Raw genomic sequence first — 22,956 nt, forward strand, 5'->3', positions numbered from 1 at the left:
AAAAGTCGAAAATCGATTATTAGATTTTCATATCATTCACTAGTATGATGAAAACCGCAATTATTGATAGCTTTTAAATTCTTACTGCTAGCGAAACGAGGCATAGATGTATTTTGCCATAAATCATTTCATTTAATCTTAGTTCTTTATTACACATTAAATCGTATACCTATACTACATAAATTAAATAGAACAATTCCGTAAATACGAAAAGTACAACGTAAAAATAAAACTAATATTTTTTCCGTAAGATCGTATCAGCTGTTTTTAAAATAATAACCAAAAAGCCATCTTGGTGATTTTGTTACTATTTTTAGTGTTTTTTGTATTTAGACCTTCAACATATTATTGTGAACATTTTTATAAATACATACATATATTTTTTGTTAATGATTTAATTTAAACTAATTTTTTTACATACATAGTACATACATTAAAAGAAATTTATATTTATTTTATTAAATTTCAATGTTTTTTTTTGGAAATATTATATTTTTTATTCTTTTGTTAATAATAAATATTTCCCTTTCAAAAATGTTGGCACCACTGCTTTCATATTGTTGGCATTTTTGTGTATATATGATATCAGCTGTTTTAGCTGTCACTTAACGTTGCGGACAAAATTCTGTTTTCAACAGATTCATCCGCAACAGAACGGCAACGTTACAGAAAAACTAACGACATACACAACTTTCCCTATGCTAAAAACAAAACAGCTGATTCGGAACGGAACGTACAAACTAACTAGGCCTTTAGAGAGAGCGATATTATTCTCATTTTTGTTTATGAATCAGCATTTGTATGCAGTGCTGGGATTTTAGGCAGTATTGTAGGTATCTGATCTCTTATCAAAATTAATGAAAAGCAAATATTAAAATTAATAATGAAAAATATTATTGGTCAAATATATCTGTGAACTTTTGACAAAACAACTTAAATGGAATTTTAAAATTTTTCAGGAGAACGCAAAAACTTGAATTTATTGATCAATACATATTTTATTATTTGTCTCTGAAGAGCTTTACCACAAAGTATACAGAGGCGTCAAATTTGACAGTTCAAAAACACTAAAATCAGCTTTTTTGAAATTGTTTCGATAGAAAGAGAAAACAAATTTGCGGTTTAATACAGACAGTGCGTTAAAACAAACAACTATATAAATAAGCACAAAACCAAACCAGTTGAAATTGTTTCGAGCGAAAGAGACAAATTTATTTTTTTTGCCGTGTCGCCTCTGTATACTTTGTGGCTTTACTATTTGTCTCAAAGAATTATACAAAGGATAAATCAAGGTGCATGATTATAGAAATAGCACGCACAAATGTCAAACTACATATATAAAAAATATTCGCCCGTACGCCCGTATGTCAAACTCTATATATAAAAAATAAGTGAATTCGCCTGTATTTATTTCAATTCGCCACTGCTGTCACCTTGTTAAATACGCCTTGGGATAAATAATAAAATAATTATCGATAAATTCAACAGTTTTTGCAAATTAAGTTGTTTTGCTAAAAATAAATCAACAACAACTCCAAATAAGTTGATTTGTTTTTTTATGATATCTCGGAAACTAATATTCGTAAGAAGAAGCAGATTAGTGTAAACGAAGCCAAAGTAAATTAATAAAGTAGACTCAGTAGAACAGCTGACTATTTTTTTTACTTTGGTCTGAACTGTCAATTCACTTGTGTTTGTTGTGGCGAAAAATACAACAAGCCCAAAAGCAAAAACAACAACAGGCAACTTTGACAGCTCAGACCTTAAACCAAAAACAAAATTGCTTGTGGTTTTTGTAAATGTTGTATTTGTTGTAGTACTGTCGCTACTTTATTAATTTACTTTGAACGAAGCGTTTTGAAAAGTTAGTTTTATTATAAAAAAACTAAGATATTTTCTTATCTCGACTTAAGATGTTTTGTCCAAACTTCACAGATATAAATATTAATATGCTTTGTAAATTCCATATATATACATACATACATACATTCATATTTAAAAAAATGCATTTTATTCCCAATATTAAAAATCATTTTTTTAATGATAGTGAAAAAAATACTTTGTTTGAAGGTATTCCGAATTAATATCGCTTCCTTTTACATATACAAAAATATTCCAATACCCATCTCTGTTTCTTTGTTCTTTTTTAACTTTTGGAATAATTTAAATTGTTTTACCAGTTGAGCAGCTGTGGTTTTATTTACTTCAACACAAAATAGTTGATCGAACGAACAAAAATTGAAATGGAAGAAATTTTATCAAATAAAAACATACTTTGTGATATATTTAAATTTATTAATTTAAAAGATTTATTGACGGCAGCTAAAGTCTGTAGAGTATTTCGCACTGTTATTATTGAATTTATATTGAAAAATACATATACAGATGTGAAAGCCTATAAAACGGAAGACTGCTACTATATTGTGTCAAATAAAGTCGAGGAGAAATTTAATCCAACACCACAAAGAGAAAATCGAATAGTTTTGAATGCAACTGATTTCTGGGAATTTTTGAATTTGAATACAAACAATATTCAAATATTATCACTACAAACTGAAACATCTGACAAAGAATTAATGATTGAAGAATTAAATTGTGAGAAGTTTTTTTATAACTTCCACAATAGAATATTGAGTAACTTAAAACATCTAAGAAAATTAACTTTGATTTCAACAAATAGTTTTCTCCTTACGAAGAAATTCTTTATTACATTGACTAACTGTTGTTCTGAATTGCAGTATCTATGTTTACAGTATTGTAATGTTAAAGAATTTACACCAGTTTTTACACTACATGAACTTGAATTAAGACACTGCAATGGTTTTACTTGGAATAATTTTCAAACAATATTAAGTCAAATGAATTTACAAACATTTACTTCCTATGCTACTCGATACACGGGTAAAGGGGAATACTTTGATATTGACCCAAATTTGAAACATATTAGTTTACATTACAGCATCGTCAACAATATTAAAACCTTATTTTGCAGGAACCAAGCAAAACTTAAAAATCTAAAGTCGTTGGATTGGTCAGTTGATTACTCTAAACAGTCTTGGATTAATTCCACAAATTGTCCAAATCTTGAAAGGTTAAAGTCAAAACCTAGAAATTTATTATTTGACAACTTGTCTGGTTTTATGTCTTTACACTCTTTAATACTAGATGTGAATAACGATTTGACAGATTCGGATATAGTTCAAATTATCAAACATCCAACATTAAATAGTTTTACCATCAATACTACCAATTATAATTGGCTTATTGATACTTATGAATATAATAGCAGTTATGAAACTGAATGGGCCAATTTTACAACTAATCTGTTGCATATAAATCTTTCTTACCACAAAACATTATCTTCCCTGTTGCACAATTGGTTTAATTTGTTGGTTAAAAATAGCAGATTATCTCTAAAACTAAAATTTCGCAATTCAATCGATATTATTCCTTTTGAAGATATTTTTTGCCATCCCAGTTTTCTGAGGCATTTAAAATCAATCAATATATGTGGCTATATTATTGGTAAATACATATTCATATTTATACAGATACGAAATTAGAAAATATTGTAAATACCTACTCATATAATATAGCAATTTATCAGTCTGGCATTGTATTTACCCCATTTCACAATGTCTAGTTATTTTTTAACCTAAAGTTATATTTTGACAGACAGTATAACAATCGGTTTAGAAATATATAAATATCGTGAAATTGGAACTTGAAGTTACAATTTAATTTTAATTAATAATATATCTAAATTTTATTTTTCTTATTTTCGTTGTAGATTGCGGTGAATTCGGAAGAAACTATTCCACTCTTATTGATAAAGCGGCAATTATACTAGAAGATATTCGACTGAATGAAAATGATCGATATATTAAGGAGTGAGATCGAAAAATTCTTAACATACATATATGTTTATAAAAAAGAAACCACTAAACTTACAGCTTTAATTTTTTTTTTATTTGATTGAAATTATTATTACAATTTACAAAAAAAATTATTTTTATAGTTTTAATCACTAGTGATGAAATTTTGAACCTTTTTCGGAAACCCTTCCATTAACGTTTTTATAGTGCTTTCTGTCACTTTGCTCGAACATGTAGTCCATCTCCGTTTAAAATCTACCACACTTTTGGACACCTTTTTTGTACTCTTCAATTCTCTTTTAACAAGAGCCCAATATCTCTCCACTGGCCTTAGCTCCGGGCAGTTTGGAGGATTTGCCTCTCTTGGTACAAATACCACATTATTGTTCTTGTACCACTCAAGGGCTTGTTTGCCATAGTGACAGGATGCCAAGTCAGGCCAAAAATAAGTGGACACATTATGAAGTCTTATGAATGGAAGCAGCCTTTTTTGTAAACATTCCTTGATGTAAATTTCGGTATTTATAGAGCCCGTTGTAACAAATGAGTGGCTTCTTTTGCCGCAACTGCATATTGCTTGCCATACCAAGAACTTTCTGGGAAATTTTGTCTGCTTTTGGGTCCTAAACTTTTCTTCAACATTCCCTCGAGCATCAGCAACATAAAATTTTTGACCTGGAAGTTGCGAAAAATCTGCCAGAACATACGTTTCGTCATCCATTATGCAGCAAGAATATTTTTTTATAAAACTTGACTTCAATTTCCGTGCTCTGTTTTTGGCCTCTAAATTTTTAGTAGCGTTCCTGTCAGGAACTTTTTGAGCCTTGTATGTTTTTAAACCTGCATTAGCTTTAACTTTTCGTACCAAATAGTCCGAGCACTGAGCTAACCGGGCTGCTTTCCTACCGGATGTGTTGGGAGCTCTTTTGAAAATGCGTTCTATTTTTTTGGCTTTAGAAACATCATGTGGACCATTCCTTCTACCTGAACCAGGTTTTCTATCAACTGACAAGTTCTCCCGGTACTGTTTAATAACATTGGAAACAGTTTGACGGCAGACCTTTGTATGCTTGGCCAACTTTTTGTAAGACCAAGTTGGGTTTTGTTGAAAATATTTAATAATTTCAGTACGCACTTTTTTCTGGTCACTCATTTTAATCAGATCAACAAAAAAATTAATATAATTGACATTACACATAATAACTGACATGTTTTTCAAAGGTAACTTGATCAAAAAAAAATTCAAATAATACTTGGGTTAAAAAATGTAATGAAAAACGTGTGTTAAGAATTTTTCGATCTCACTCCTTATATTAAGAAATTATGAATAACTTCGATAAAAAATTTCTTATTACCATTTAAAATATAATAAAATGTTTTATTATTTTGTAGATCAGTGTTATTCACATAGGTAACACGATAAGCCAACATAAGTAACTCAATATCAATGGAACACTATTGTAATTCTAAACTATTAAATATACTTGTTGTAGATTTCTACGAACCAATTATTTCGAACTAGTGATACATTGGTTCTAGACTAGTTGTGGAATCGATGGAACCGATATTTTTTGGTAGTTTGGTTTTTATATACATAGGTTTACATTTTTTTTAATAGATGAGTAAAATTGCTATAAATTTTAAGTTAAAAATTCGCTTAAGTGACAGTTTCACCGAAGGTTAAATCCATTTTGATAGAAAATACATATATGTAAGTAGAATTCTATATATATATTCAAAATTATACTACATTTGTAAGGATTATTTTATGGTATCAAATTATATTTTTGACATATTTATGTCAACATTTTGGTCTATTATGTATTAAATTATAATTGACACAATTTAGAGATACATAGTATGTATTACATACATATTTAAAAATGTCCTTGCTTAAGGGAAAGGGTTTTTCGTAATAAAAGCATAAATTTAAATCGCTACAATCTGTGTATATACGACTCGACTAACCCCCGTTTTCTCAATCTCTGGTTATCGTTTTCGTATTGATATATGTATATTAGAGTGTCCCAAAAAATTTTTTTTTTGGAATTTCGGAACGCATACCCTCTAATTTTTTTATACATATAAAACTATAGTTAAATATCAAATTTTGTCTTTCTATCATGATTGCAACCCGTGCCGACTTGCGATTTAGTTTTGTGGTGCATTTACAAGTGGAAAAAATGCAATTTTTTCAGTTTTTGTAAAAATTTTGCCATTAAATAATTACTTTTGCAATTTAATTTAAAAGAATCGATATGTGTACGTAATTATCGTTCTAATAATACATAAAACACAAAAATTGGTTAAAAAATGTTAAAGTTATTCAAAAATCGCCAGGCCATTAACGTGTCTCAGGCCACTAGAACAAGAAACGTAGGAACAAAATTAACATATTTTGAGAAATATTAAAATAAGAGCTTATTTTTACTTAAAATATATACATATTTACTTGTATATGAGTTTTTGTCTTCGTAGGATACCGTTAACCTATTCTCAGATATGGCCAAAAAAATAAAAAAAAATTAACGGCAGTTTCAAAACTCCATTTTCAAATTTTTTAAAAATTGTTTTAACAAATTTCAGAATTTTTTGATCATCTCATTGGGATTTATTGAGAATATAATAGGGAATAAAAATGTGAAAAAATTATGTCAATATCTCCTATAGTTTTTCCGTACCTGCGATTTAAATTTTGCGATTTTCGAGAAAAACTAATTTTTTGGCCATATTTTGGCGAATGAGCCGAATTTCCTTACTGTTATGATTTTTAAGTAAAAGCTATTCAGAATATTATAGTCCATGTAATTTTAAATATAGTGTGAAAGTTTTACTAAAATCGGAAAACGCCAACCCTTAAATCGAGAAGGTCAAAGGTCAAATTTTTCAAGGAATTTCTCAAGGAAAAATAGCGAAATGTTATATATTTTTGGTCTGATTTTGATGAAACTCAAGAAAAGTATAACATGATGTCTAGTATTTATAATAACAGCACAAAAATTAAAATTAACCCTTAATAGCACAAAAAATTAGTTTTTCTCGAAAATCGCAAAATTTAAATCGCAGGTACGGAAAAACTATAGGAGGTATTGACATAATTTCACATTTTTATTCCCTATTATGTTGACAATAAATCCCCAAGTGATGATCAAAAAATTCTGAAATTTGTTTAACAAAATTTTTAAAAATTTGAAATTGGAGTTTTGAAACTTCTGTTAAAAAAAATATTTTTTTTGGTCATACCTGCGAATAGGTTAACGGTATCCTACGAAGACAAAAACTCATATACAAGTAAATATGTATATATTTTAAGTAAAAATTAGCTCTTATTTTAATATTTCTCAAAATATGTTTATTTTGTTCCTACGTTTCTTGTTCTAGTGGCCTGAGACACGTTAATGGCCTGGCGATTTTTAAATAACTTAAACATTTTTTAACCAATTTTTGTGTTTTATGTCTTATTAGAACGACAATTAAGTACACATATCGATTCTTTTAAATTAAATTGCAAAAGTAATTATTTAATGGCAAAATTTTTACAAAAACTGATTTTCCTCAAGTTTCATGAAAATCGGCCCAAAAATATGTAACATTTCGCTATCTTTTCATTAGAAATTCCAAATATTGAAAAATTTGGCCTTTTACCTTCACGATTCAAAGGTTATCGTTTTCCGATTTTAGTAAAACTTTCAGAACATATTTAAAATTACAAGGACTATAATATTATGAATAGGTTTTACTTAAAATTTATAACAGTAAGGAAATTGGACTCATTCGCCTAAATATGGACAAAAAATTAGTTTTTCTTGAAAAACGCAAAATTTCAATCGCAGGTACGGAAAAACTGTAAGAGGTATTGACATAATTTTTTCATATTTTTATTCCCTATTTTGATCTCAATAAACCCCAATGTGATGATCGAAAAAATCTGAAATTTGTTTAACAAAATTTTTAAAAATTTGAAAATGGAGTTTTGAAACAGCCGTTAAAAAAATTATTTTTTTTGGCCATACCTGCGAATAGGTTAACGGTATCCTACGAAGACAAAAACTCATATACAAGTAAATATGGACATATTTTAAGTAAAAATGAGCTTTTATTTTAATTTTTCTCGAAATATCTAAATTTTTTTCTAAATTTTTTGTTCAAGTGGTCTGAAACACGGTAATGGTCTGGCGAATTTGTAATAACTTTAACATTTTTTAATAAAATTTTGTCATTTATATCTCATTACAACGATAATTACGTACATATTTCGATTCTTTTGCATTCAATTGCAAAAGTATTTATTTAGTAGCAAATTTTTTTCAAAAACTGAAAAATTTGCATTTTTCTCTAATTTTGGCGATAATACAGTTTTTGGGTCATTTTGAACCAAAGGAGATACAGGATTAATTTCCAAAACTTTTTTTTTAATGTAATATTCATTAATATAAATAAATCTACATATTTCTAGAAAACAATGCAGAAAGGTAACGAGTTTCACCTATTTATTCCATATTAACAGTAAAATTTTGCATATATCTGAACTTTGACCTCGATGCGCGTCCAGAAATCGTTGCCCGATTTGGCTCAAATTTTCAGCACTTAATATTTAGGCCTAGTGTCACAATATTCCACCCGGCACTCTTCAAAATTTTAACAAACATTTTTTTCCATACAACTGATTGTCACTCTAGTATATACATTAGGACGGGTCGAATTGTATGAACGATAAAAAAGTAAAAAATCGTATAACAGAAACGAAATCTGCGGAAAATTCTAAGAAAGTTTCCTCAAGAAACCTTAGGTGTAAAATCCTATCTTGCGCATTTCGTCTTTTATCCAATAAAAAAAAACTATTAAAAAAACCTATGGTTTCTTGGGGAGAATTTCTTGGAATTTTCCGTAGAATACGTTTCTGGTATACGATTTTTCGTGAAAAAAATAGACCCACCCTAATATACATACATACTTTCAATTAATATCGAGCCCTTTTCGCAAAACGGACATAAGCGACAGGATATTAGATTTTCGTTTTTTTATGGAAATCGATAATTTAGGTCTATTAGCATAATTCCTGAAAATTTCGTAACTATAGATGCAATAGTTTCAATTTTACGAGAAAAAGAAAAAAGACGTAAGTACACATTTATTTTCTATTTATAAATTTTTTAATAGCAAGGTGTCGGTTACGTCTAAATTTTCTTTTAAAATATATGAACTTTAAAAGAAAATTTTAAACATATTAATGTTTTAAATGAGTTTATACATAAATATGGATACTTTGAAGAATCGGAAATAATATAATGTTGTATGTACTCAAGTACTCGATCAAGTCGCAACTCCAAAAAAATTATTAAGGAGCCTTATAGCCCTGACAGACATGTGGTTTCTATACCACGATATGTATACTACGTACATATTCATAGTATACGAACCAGCATTACACCATAGTGTTTGATGATTTAATTATAGTATAGGTTGACACACATGTAGTATACTACGCTAGTATAGTATGCAAATCCTATGTCTGTCAGGGCTTTTAGCCATTGTATAATGATTTCCTTAAAGTAAGTGCCCGTAAATACAAAGATTTTAAATTACTTTGTGATAAAAATATGATCCCTAAACAATATCATAATGAATTTTTAAATCTTAGATATGACAATAATGTAAACGATTCATTGCCTGAAACTGACCAAGAAGATGTTATTTAATTTTTAATTATTTTTCCATTAAACTTTAAATGTTACTTAAATTTGTTTGTTTGCTTGCTTATGTATTAACTTAATTAAAACTTAGGATGTATTACACTTAAATTTCCTCTTTTATACAAATTAAACAAAAGATATATGTACATATTTTTTTAATAATAAAATTTAGTCGTAACCGACATAATTTTATTAATATTATAAAATGTGTAACGGGGAAAAAGACGTAAGCGACAAACAAATCGGATATAGTGTATATATGAAATTGAAACAAACTGCATCCTATATCTCAGATATAATAATACTTATTAACGGAGATTTAAAGAAATAACTTGGCCTACTCCAAAAATATTTAAAAACAAAATGCTCTCCTGTAAAATTTAGTTTTTGTCGTTTACGTCTTTTGTGCGAAAACGGCTCGATAAAATTTTAATATGAGAACATTTCAGTATATCGTCACGATAAAAATTTTAAAATGTTTATAAAACATGGAGAGCTTCATAAAAACAAAAAGCGGGAAGATGCTCTAAGTTACGTACAAAGAAAAGTAAACTTATAGTCATGCAGCTCCGAAATACAATGGGACTTGGAAAATAAAATAACTGATTCCATCAAAAACTTATCAAAGCGCTACAAAAAAGTTGGATGTAGCAAACAAAGACTAGCATTGAAAACTGGTTAACGGGCCAACTTACTGTCCAAGTATCTACAGAAAGTACAGACCAAGATCACCTATCTTAATCGATATCAATGAAGAAATTGGATATGAAAATATTCAAGAAACTTTGCTATATCGATCACAGAATCAACTCACAAAAGTCGATATCATTCAAAAAGTATTTAACGCTACTTCTATTTTATTTTTCTACTATTTTTGGATTTGGAGTTAACAATACAGTCGGTTAAAATTATTTTTGTATGAAAACTGTCAGTATAACTATTAGTTAAAACATAACCAGACTTCGTGTTACTGGGGGTAACACTTTTATTATTTTAATCAATACAATTCATAGGAAATTTTAGAAAAGACTAAATAATAATTCATAATATAGTATATCATTGTGTTTTAATTTTTTACATTCCGTTGTTATTGTTGTTGTAGCAGCAGTGTTTGCTGAGTTGACAGCCCTTGGCCGAGTGAACTCGGGTCATTCCGGAGCGTAGAGCCGGCTGTCGTGGGAATGACTTTCCGTTGTAACTACCATTAGCATATCGATTGGATTTAAAGTGTATAGACTATTAAATTTAACTTATAGAAATATTGGGTACCACCACTCCTATTAATTTGAACACTGCTGTATGTTTTTAAGTCTCCGTTGTTAAGAATTAGAATTCGGGATTATTTTCAGATCCATCTCAATAGTGATAACGAGGATTTGGAATAATTTAATAGAATCATGGCAACACGGTTAAAAGCTGTTTGTTTTAAAATCTATTTCACAATAAATGACTCATGCTAATTATAGACACAAGTAATTGAATTAGCATTAATATTTAGTACCAAATCGTTGGCTCTAATTGAAGCAAGTAACTTACAGTACATACAAAACGATACTATTTAATTAGTTATTAAAGTACTAAAATCTTTGCTAGAACTAAAATAGTACTTACAAGGCATCGTGATACAGAATATGCCATCACTGACATTTTAGGCCACAATTAAACACTTTCTATCAGCGAGTGAACTTTACTTAAAAACAAGATAAAAATTAGTTTTTAATATTAAAATAAATAATGGAGAAAATTACATCAAATGTTTATATATTTTATAAAATATTTGATTATTTAAGCTTGAAGGATATTTTGGTGGTGGCAAAAGTTTCTTCAATATTGCGCACTGCTATCATTGAATATTTGCAAATGAAATATACAAAAATTGAAGTATTTAAAACATACGAACACTATATTGTATCAAACACAGTGTCAACAGAATTAAGTTTGAAGTTATTACGCAGCAATGAAACTGTTTTATTACAGCAACCAGAAAATCGTATCTTATTAAGATGAAGCCACTTTTTGGCATTTCTAAATGTAAATTCCAACAACGTTGAAACATTATTGTTACATATTTGCCATGTGTAACCCTACCTTTAGGCTTTGAAAAAATGAACTTGACAGAAGCTCAAGTAAATTATATAATTAACAATTGTGCAAATTTAAAGGAACTTTACATCGGCCGTTTTTTAGCTAGAGATGGTGGTGAAACTTCTTGGTTTACCGACATACCAGTCAAAACTTTAAACAACAGTAAAATTATAAAATGCTTGGGATATGTCGATGTGGGCTTAATGTATGACTATTGTTCGCGCAGGGACAAACAAATTATTAATTATGAACACCTAAAGACTGAGGCAAGTCTAGAAAATAATATAGTGATCTTGCTAATTGAGAGCAATTTAAATTTAAAAACTAAAATTAACCAATTAACTTGTGAAATGTTGGCAGTGGGACAATATGTACACAAACCTACATTTAAAATTTTTAGAGAAAAAACTTTGAACAATTTAATAAATTTAAGAATGTTAAAAATTGTTTCTGCACCTATCATGGAAATGAACAAAGAATTTTTTATTGCATTGAACAGCACCTGCAAAAATCTGGAATACTTACATCTGGAATACTGTAACATAAAGGAATTTGTACCAGTTTATACATTAAATGACCTGAAGTTAAACAATTGCATGGGTTTGTTATGGAAAGATTTAAAAACTATACTAACTCAACCTATGAAATTAAAGAGTTTCTCTTCTACTTTGAAAAAACTAATACTAACTGTTTCTGAAACCTTAAGTGCTGAAGATTTTTGAAATATATTACAGAATCCATCGCTAATTTATGTGGCATTCAATGACAATCCGGAGCATGATTTTATGAATTACGAAGCATATTTCGCGCCACAAAGTTGGAATAATTCTATATTATTTTTAGATGTTTGTGTTATTGATACTGACAGATATCTTTTAATATTTTGGTTAACATTATTAACCAGTAATATACATAAATCTAACATTGAGAATTAAATATAACTGTCAACATATTGATAATGAGTTCGATGATGATGACTGTTTTACACTTTTGAGAGAAACTTGGAATTTTGTTTTTTAGATATATATTATCTAGTTTACAATCTAGGTTTAACTTGACCAGTTGAACTGACAAAATCCGAACAGCTGCAAGAACAAACATGTTCTAATTTTTAATAGCTTTGTTTTTTTAATATTTTTGCTTATTTGTTTGTAATAATATCGGAAATTTGTATTTTGGTTTACAGAATGGAACTTCCTATAAATTTCTCTATAAAACAAAGAAATGTGGGACTGCTTAAAAAATTATTTTATTGAAATCATGTTGTCGAAATAATAATTCAATAGTTTGTACTTTTACCGTTATATACAATAACTTCGTAAATTCTATATTCAAAGTTTCAAAAGTATTAATTATTAATTCTATTTTCGAAATCCAGATAATTTGTATCTCTTAACCACTCCGTTAATGAATATATTCACCCTTATCGTGGTTGGCGTAAGATGTAAGATGTAAGATGTTTACGCCAACCACGATAAGGGTGATTATGAATTAATTCATAGACTTTATAGAATTAATGCCTTATTCAATCATTAAATTGTCTTGAATTCAAATCCATTACAAAATAAATTTAAATGATTAAAATTTTCCTCAATTCAAATCTATTACAAAAAGTCTTAAGTCAATATTTTTACATTCGTTTTGTAAATGATTAAAAGCAAAACAAAACTGAATGATGAAAATTATTGATTAAATTTTGTTTGTGAGATTTAGAAGTTAAATCTTTAATAATGAATGAAATGAACTGTTTTTTGAATATAAGACCTCGATATTAAACTTTTTTTCATCCGACAAAATTAAGATCCAGTCAATTATGATATTATAGCTGTAAAAGTGGCAGCCTTTTATAATTCTCTCGATTTTTAATTACAATTTCGTTCGATTGATTTATTGGATGTACTGTACCATAATGCATTGACTCAAAATTTACTTTAATTTAATTTCTACTTACAAATCTTTTTCTTAAAATAATTATATTTAATTTTTTATTACAGATTTAAGTGAATTAAAGGACAATTTTGAGGAAACTGCAAAAGAAGCCACAACGATATCGCTATACAATTTTTATAACAACAAAATGCAGTACATATTATTAAAAAATAATTGTGCTTAAATCATAAAGGGGTATAAATCCGCTAGCGGTTTAAACGTTAACTACTAATAAATGTACATATATAAGAACAGAATAAAGAATCGTGTAAGAAAACGTAACACACCAAGAATTTATTTATTTTTTATTATACTTACATATGACGTTACGCGTGATTGATTTTTATCCAACGTATAATCGCAACCTAAAAATACATGCAACTGATAATTTTCATCTTTTTTATTAGAACTGGAACATTTTTCACCGTTTGAAAAACTAAAATACATTTTTCCATTGTGATAGTTCAATTGATGTTGAGTACCTAAAGTTAATTAGAAGCAATATCTATATTTTAATAAACTTTTCAGCATACAATTTCCAAAGATAGAAACACTTAACCCAATACATATTCCTTTTGGTCGGATCTCTTGAGACAAGCAGCAACATCAGAGCGGCCATTGCAATTACGTGTTATATTCCCACATATATTAAACTCAAAAGTATCACCCAAATCGCTGCGTGTAAGATGGGCAAAATCTGAATGTAAGGCACTAAAATCGAATTTATGTCCATAGACAGGCTCTGTAAGGAGGCATTCATTTGTGGATAGAATCTGTAAACAAACGACAATTTAAACATTTGAATTAGAATTATTTGAAAAAATAAAGTTTAGCTACACATACATATGTTGATATTTAAATACATGCATATTTATTATCATAACCAGCGCTGCAGCTTTGGTCCAATTGGACCAAAATTGGTAGTTTTAAGTTAATAAATTGACTTTGTAGTTTGGTTGGTTTGTTCCAATTTTTGTCGCATTTTGTCGCATTTTTGTAGGTTTTTTGTGTAGGTATTTTTAAGAACAAAAAAATAAAAATCGTAAGAAAAAAACTGTTGTTAATCCAAAATAATAAAATTATTTATAAAACACAGAAAGACAGAATTATCTTAAATTTTTAGTTTAGTCAGGTAAATGTGTACGTATTTAGTTGAGTTTAGTTCATGTATTGCGAACACTTTTATTTCCTAATAATATTTTGTTCTGCTGTTTCAAGATTTCAGTTCCATCTGAAACTTTTAACGTATTTTACATTTAATTTACATATTCTAAATCTTTCAAAATTTTAACACATATTATTTAAATTGTATGTAGTCATGTTAAAAGAAGTAATAAGTAATAGCCTGCGCTGAGTAAATGAGCAAAAACATTTTTGAAATTAGGACGTGTAATTTATTTCTACTAGGATCGCCTGGTGGTCAAAATTCGACCACTAATAACGAAATTATACAGTTACTTTTGAGTATTTCCACGTGTATGTACATATTTAGATGTTGTTTTTCAAGCAAATTAAAAATGCTTTTTACCACTTTTATGGAAAGAATTTTGATACAATTTTTTATATTGTGCATGTCTAGAGAAAATAACCTTTTAAACCATATACATATGTTTCATCAAAAATGGTGGACAATAACATACTTAAAAGTGTACCACAAAAAAAAAAGTGTGGCCTATTTATATATAAGACATGAAACTTATTTGTGTTGAATTTTGTCGGGATCCCAACACTTTTAGGAGTTTTATGCTCGTTAAAGTAATTTTTAGAAGTGTTCCCTATATGAGAGCTATGGTCAATTATGAAACGATCCACACACAATTTTTAGGTGTGACATACATATTTATGACTGTAGTATAATTAAATTGTATTCATCCTCTAGATAATGTTATAGCAGCAACAATATAATTACACTCTGCTACAAAATGACACTTTTTGTCAGAACTTGAAAAGCGACCTAATGGGGGTTGTAGGCCTAGGTGAGGACATACTAAAACCGTTTTCAAAGATTTTGAAACACCCTCAAAATTTTGAGATATTTTGAAAAAACTGTTTTAGGGTAGGTCTAGGGTTTTTATCCCGGGAATTCCCGGTACAAATTTCCCGCGAATTTTGCCAATTTTGCACTACCCGATTCCCAGGATTTTTAGTCGGGAGTCCCGGAAATTAAAAACTGAAGAAACTACATATAAAAGAAGCATAAAAAATAAGCAATGAAAAGCGAATAAAATCAAAAATATTGATAAATTTTGTTTTTCTTTTAGATATTCTTAACAAAAACAATACTTATAACTTAAAAATGTATCAAAAAATGCACTTCATTTTAAAGCGTAATCAGTTTTCTTTCCAAACACGTTAAAAAATTTAAAGTCGGACAAAAACTGACAAAGCTATAGGTTGATAAGTCGACGAACATCGCTGAAAACGGTTTTTTCAGAATAACTTCTGAATTTGAGGGTGTTTCTGAAATTTTTAGAGACAATTTGTAATGTACTCAGCAAGACCTATAACCCACGCTAGGCCGTTTTCCAAGTTTTTTTTCCATCGTAGCACCGTGTTATAGTTTAACAATTAATTTTGAAACGAATCCAAATAGCATTTCTCAAATTTAACTTTTGGTAGGTTTTGGTAGTTTTTAATCAGAAATTTGGTAGGAAAAATATTTTACGAGTGGCAAAGCTGATCATAACCATAGATCATAACTTTGCGTATGATTTATTTTATTTATTCAAGTAATACAAAGCCTTCAAGGCCAAACATACATATTATAAATGAAAAATATTTAATATTTTACTTGCCTTATTTATGTTATAATAACGCACTTAGGACATTAAATTTTTACATTTGTGTATTTGTATTTCTTTAGAAAATCATAAATTCCGAACACTTGTTGATCAAAAGCTCGTATTCGTTCTTCTCTTTTCGTACACTGTGATTTTATGTAGGATATTTTTGTAAATACTTAGTAGGATAATTGCCATTTAGACAAGGCCAACCACACCAAGGATGGAGAAAACCTATAATGTTAATCAAGGTTGGTTACCGATTCAAAACGGTTAAAAGATAATGGTAATGCTAATTTTGATTATTTTAGTAACGGAATGGTTCCTGTTGGATTGCTTGGTCTGTCCCGCAGTGAAAAGATCATCAGGCCGGGTTCCAAGATGGATGAAGGTGCTTCAGCAGAAAAAGAAATGCATGAACTCGTTCAGAGACGAATTAGAATGACAAATGACCAAATGAAAACCAGATATAGCTCACAACGTAATAAGGGTTTGTCATCCAAATTAAGGAATCACTGCAAAGGACCACATAGGGCAGTTAAGAAATTGGACGACATGGTTTATAGAATACGGAAATGTGGAAGACCGATATCAGGAATTAAGGTTGAACATCTGAAACGACTAGCTGCCTATGGGAAAAGTGAATCTATGCCTATTCGGGACGAACAGGCTGAAGCGGGGGGCAGTGTTACGAAATTGTACTTGAATTCAAATATAACGATTTTAACGGCTGATTTAAAGTTGCATAATGCTTTCAAATAGCAGTGCTCAAACTTTAAAATATCTGTGGGCATTATTAACATTGAATAAAAGCTTTCAGTTGACCATTGATTGTAAGTTGGCAACGCTGTTTCCTGCGACCGTATATTCGAATTCGAATATTCAGTTAAAGAACATTGTAGAAAGTATACCTCAGATGGCGTATGTATTAGAAAGCTCTAGTTAAAGAGCAATCTAGAATGCAGATGGCAGTGTTATAAATAGTGACAGAGGTTGCAGTCGTGAGTGAGTTTATCAGAGACGCTATTCGAATAAACATCAACTGAGTGCCTTAAAGTGTGCTGTATTTTTCAAGTGAATTCGTGTACATTATAAAGTGTCTGTATTTCTGAGAATTTATAAACGTGTATAAAAAACATTGAGTGACTATTTAATTCTGCAGTTGTTGTACATTTTAAATAAATAAGAGTTGTTACAATTTTTAAACTACTAAACGGCTTTTATTTGCAATCAAAAGTATCCGGTTTATTTAAAGGAAATAAACCAACGTTTTGAAAAGGTTAAAACGTAACAATATGTTGACAAAAGTCTAAATACGATATGTAAATGAACATTTTTCAGCGAATACAAATTTTCAAATTGGGCCACCACGGGCATCTACAAGCGTCTCGGCATCGAAGCAACTAAATTTTCCAGTTCTGCGGACGTTATATTTTGCCATTCTTCTGGAAGGTTCTCCTTTAACATTGGTGAACAAGTAATAAGATGTTTTCGGATATTCCGTTGTAGAATTTCCCACACGTGCTCAATAACATTTAAGTCCGGGCGGCTTTGAGGTGTACAATTGTCATGGGGCATGGTAGAGTAGCCAATCTTTGATAATTTGAGACCAATGTTTCGGATCGTTATCTTGCTGAAAAATCCAACTTTAACCAAGAGTTAAAATATCAACGGATGCTCTCTAATTTTGTTCCAAAATGGATTTGTACTGATAACGATCCATATTATCCTCAATAAACACTAACTTTCCCACTCCAGAAGCAGCAAAATTGTATTTAGGTTATATACAGCGTTGCCACTCATAAAATATTATTCCTACCAAATTTCAGATTAAAAACTACCAAAACCTACCAAATTTTAAATATTTTTGAAATGCTATTTGGATTCCTTTCAAAATTAATAGTTAAATTAACATTATATTATTGCTGCTATAGCATTACCCTGAGGATGAATATTATTTAATTACACTACAATCATAAATATGTCACATCTAAAAATTGTGTGTGAACCGTTTTATAATTGACCATAAGGCCCATATAAGGCCCATTTCTAAAACTTATTTTAAGGAGCATAAAACTCCTAAAAGTGTTGGTATCCCGACAAAATTCAACACAAATAAGTTTAATGGCGATCGGTACATAATTGGTAATAGCTGCCCACTTCTGAAAATCACTCACGAAAATAAATTATTGAAATTTTAAAAGAAAAATGTTTTTGCTCACTACTTATTACATCTTTTAAAAAATGTTTTTGCTCACTACTTATTACTTCTTTTAACATGACTACACACATTTTAAATAATATGTGTTATAATTTTGAAATATTTAAAATGTATAAATTAAATGTATAATACATTAAAAGTTTTAGTATTGCAAGGCCTTTGGCATTTTTTGAACCGAACACTACTAACTACGTACACATTTACTTGATTAAACTAAAAATTTAAGATAATTCTGTATTCATATTTTATAAATAATTTTATTATTTTGGATTAACATAGTTTTTTTGTTAAGTTTTTTGTTAATTTGTTCTTAAAAATACATATTCAAAAAACCTACCAAAAATTCGACAAAAATCGGAACAAACCAACCAAACTACCTAAAGTCAATTTGTTAACTTAAAACTACCAATTTTGGTCCAATTGGACCAAAGCGGCAACGCTGGTTATATAGGTAAATGCAAGGTCTATTAATAAGGTCTGTGCCAAGGCGAATCTATAGAAGGTGACGACAGAAGAACAGCTGATTATTTTTTTTATTCGGTTGTTTAGACAAGTGAACTGTCAATTCACTTGTGTTTGTTGTGGCGAAAAATACAACAAACCCAAAAGCAAAAACAACCACAGGCAACTTTGACAGTTCACTTATCTTTTTACAAAAACAAAGTACCTGTTGTTTTTGTATATGTTGTATTTGTTGTAGTTCTGTCGTCACCTTCTATAGATTCGCCTTGGTCTGTGCAACTCTACAACAATTCAAAAACAAAAAGAAAAACAGGCATTTTGTTTGTGTAAAACTATACTGAACATAATATAATTTTCTTTTCAACAACATACATTTATTTTTTTAGATATATGAAATTAAAGAACTATTGAAGAGCATTAACGCATTTTTTATTAATTTTTTTATGTTTTTAATTTATTTTTTCCGTTTTCAATTTTGTCACAACACTTTTTATTATTTTTTTATGTTTTTAATTTATTTTTTCAGTTTTCAATTTTGTCACGAAACGTTAGAAAAGTAAACAAATTTGAAAAAAAATACAATGGCGCTCTAAAAATGTAAACAAATTTTGACAAACACAGTATGTAAACACAAAGGGACAAAAAATTATCAGCTGTTTAGTTGCACAGACCTTATTAATAGACCTTGGCAAGGCGAATTTATACAAGGTGGAGTCAGTCAATCAGCTGATTACTCTTTTTTCGCTTGTTTTGTTCTAACATCTGTCAAAGCTTGTTTTTATACTTCAATATCTTTATATTTTGCATAAATAAGTAAAGCCCTCATTATTCAATTATCTGCACTATATTTAGTTTTAATACATATTTGTTTAATTTTTAATTTTTGGTTTTTGACATTTGTTAAGACCATTTGTTGTTTTTGTAGAACTACCACCACCTTGTATGAATTCGCATTGGACCTTGGGTAAAATTTACCCGGTAAATGCATAGAATAAACGCATAGAACGGAAGGAGAGAGTAAAATATTACTCTCTTTTTACACATTCGGGTGATACAAAAACAAAATACATGCAATCAGCGCTGCCAACTTTGACGATTTATCGTCATTTTGACGATTTTTTAAGTCAAATTTATTAAAATGACGATTGACGATTTTTCATTTTTCCCGCGAACAAAAATGACGATTTTTTAAAAGCAAAACATATGGTAACCTTTTTTCCTAAAATTCAGATTTTGTAAGTCCCCTTTTGCAATGTACAAATTGAAAGGCAGACAGCGTCCAATTTTATATTGAATTGGTTTCACAAATTTTAAAACATTTTGATTTTGGCGATAAACTTTTAGAAGGATTAACTCCATTGAACAAAAAAAATTATTCAATTTCACAATTGGCCAAACTTATTCCAAATTTATTAAATGGAAAAGAATATCAAGAACTTGATAATGAAGTTCGAGAATTACGTAATATGAAATTCACCGAACTCGAAACATTGGAAAAATGTTTCTAATTTAAAGAGAGTCTATAATGCAAAGGCCTTCCCAATTTTAACACAATTTGTTTCGAGTTTAATGGCACTACCACATTCGTCGGACAACGTTGAAAGAATTTTTAATACTGTAAATTTAAATAAAACAAAAATCAGAAATGCTTTGGATTCTTCAACATTACAAGGAATATTGTTTTCAAAAGATTATCTTAAGTTAAATAATTCTCAGTGTTTTAATATAGCAATTAAAAATGACTTATTAAGAAAATGTCACACAGAAATCTACCAGAGTAAAGTCACATAATACCAAAATTAAATTGTTTTTTTTTTATTAAATAATAACTTTATTTGCATGTAAATAAAAAAAAAATATTTAAAAAGTTAATAAAAAAATATTTTTGGTATTTTTAACGTATTTTTGTCTTGACGATTTCTTGACGATTTTTTCTTTTTAACTTGACGATTTTGACGATTTTTTTTTAGTAAATTGACGATTTCTCCAAAAAAAAGTTGGCAGCACTGTTTCTGACAACAGACTTAAGTTTTTGGCTCTCAGTTACCTATCTAGTTGTTGTAGTAACCATGATAAAAATATAGAAGGTAGTTTCAATCAAATTTTGTTTTTATACCCTTCACCTTCGTGAGAAGGGTATATATAAGTTTGTCATTCCGTTTGTAATTTCTACATTTTTCATTTCCGACCCTATAAAGTATATATATTCTGGATCCTTATAGATAGCGGAGTCGATTAAGCCATGTCCGTCTGTCTGTCTGTCTGTCTGTCTGTCTGTCTGTCTGTCTGTCTGTCTGTCTGTCTGTCTGTCTGTCTGTCTGTCTGTCTGTCTGTCTGTCTGTCTGTCTGTCTGTCTGTCTGTCTGTCCGTCTGTCTGTCTGTCTGTCTGTCTGTCTGTCTGTCTGTTGAAATCAGTTTTCTGAAGACCCCAGATATCTTCGGGATCCAAATCTTCAATAATTCTGTCAGACATGCTTTCGAGAATTTTGCTAATTAAAATCAGCAAAATCGGTCCACAAATGGCTGAGATATGAGGAAAAAACCAAGACAACCTCTATTTTTGACCTATATCTGGATTACTAAGACATTAATAGACAATATGGATATCTAATGATAGATATTTCAAAGACATTTGCAACGACGTATATAAGACCATAGTAAGTTGGACCTACAATGGGTCAAAATCGGGAAAAAAATTTTGAACCCGAATTTTTTTTAAAAAAAAAAAATTTTAAAAACAAAAAAAAATTTAAAAAATTTTAAAAAAAAAATTTAAAATTTAAAAAAAAAATTTTTTTAAAATTTAAAAATTTTTTTTTTAAAATTTAAAAAAATTTTTTTTTTTAAAATTTAAAAAAAAAAATTTTTTTTAAATTTAAAAAAAAAAAATTTAAAATAACAATCGAAAAAATTTTTTTTCCAAAAAATTCAAAAAACAACTGGAAAAAAATTTTAATTTTGTTTACCTAAAAATATTTAAAATTTTCAAGTATAATTTGGTGAAGGGTATATAAGATTCGGCACAGCCGAATATAGCACTCTTACTTGTTTAAAATAAGGTTTTTTGAAGTTTCCTTATTTTGTGAGAATTATAAAAAGCGTTGCCACATTCCTAAAAATGATTCTGATTATCGAGACATTTATTACAGAAAATGTGTAATTTATAATTTAGTATTTAAATAAAAATGTATTATGTTGTGTTGGAAGTTATTGATTCAATTTCTAACGTGCGCTTACTTATAATTGAAACACGTTGACTATTTTTATAGGTCTTTTTCGTATGCATTTTTCCATTTATATTCACCCTTATTCTACTTGGCGTCGTCGACATCGTCGTCAATATTGAGTCAACAAATGGTATATTTTACGCCGATATCGATAACAATTGGTAACTTTTGACAGCGTTTTGTACTTTAACCCGACTTATAAAAGTATAAAATTCTGTAAAAAGTTACCAATTGTTATCGATTACAGAGAAACATATACCATTTTTTTACTCAATATTGACGACGATGTCGACGACGCCAAGTAGAATAAGGGTGAATCACCCTATGCAAATATTTTATATTTTAATTATAAGAGACAGCACACGCATGAATGTATTTTCAAGATCTAGCCGAGCATTTTCAGAAAATATAAAAAGTCTTTGAAATCTGATGGAAAACAAAAAATGGCACGCGTTTAAAAAATTTGCATGTCGAAGGTGCCCTACTATGAGTTTTAGATATAGCCAGCAGCTGTTGTCGTATGTTGGGTAATGTAGAGACTTTAAAAAAAATCATGTTTGAATGTTTGCAAAAATATTTTGTTTTCTTGCAGTTGGGGAAAATAAATTCATTTTTAAGTTTTTAAATATTTTTCAAATTAATGTAATTTAAATATTCTCAAAGAATGAAAGGGAAAATTTAAAA

General features: G+C 28.9%; 2 protein-coding genes across 2 annotated transcripts in view; one reads left to right on the plus strand and one right to left on the minus strand.

Annotated features, from left to right (window-relative positions):
• Positions 1-22,956, minus strand: part of Lerp (lysosomal enzyme receptor protein) — a 263,489-nt gene that overhangs the window by 238,118 nt on the left and 2,415 nt on the right. The window contains exons 2-3 of the mRNA XM_065515622.1: positions 14,142-14,355; positions 13,901-14,064 (exon numbers count right to left, since the gene is read on the minus strand). Coding sequence (XP_065371694.1) covers positions 13,901-14,064; positions 14,142-14,355 — 378 coding nt within the window. The remainder of the gene's footprint in view (positions 1-13,900; positions 14,065-14,141; positions 14,356-22,956) is intronic.
• Positions 2,218-3,930, plus strand: LOC135963676 (uncharacterized). The gene is made up of 2 exons (XM_065515623.1): positions 2,218-3,525; positions 3,791-3,930. Exons 1-2 carry the CDS (start codon positions 2,244-2,246, stop codon positions 3,892-3,894), a joined length of 1,386 nt encoding a protein of 461 aa, XP_065371695.1. The 5' UTR covers positions 2,218-2,243; the 3' UTR covers positions 3,895-3,930.

Source organism: Calliphora vicina, chromosome 1 (genome assembly GCF_958450345.1).
Source record: "Calliphora vicina chromosome 1, idCalVici1.1, whole genome shotgun sequence".
Taxonomy (NCBI): domain Eukaryota; kingdom Metazoa; phylum Arthropoda; class Insecta; order Diptera; family Calliphoridae; genus Calliphora; species Calliphora vicina.

Bases quoted from the DNA above. Each gene is read 5' to 3' on its own strand.
- LOC135963676 (XM_065515623.1), top strand. From the start codon at position 2,244: ATGGAAGAAATTTTATCAAATAAAAACATACTTTGTGATATATTTAAA. The intron at 3,526-3,790 runs GTAAATACATAT...TTTTCGTTGTAG, and splicing joins TATATGTGGCTATATTATTG to ATTGCGGTGAATTCGGAAGA.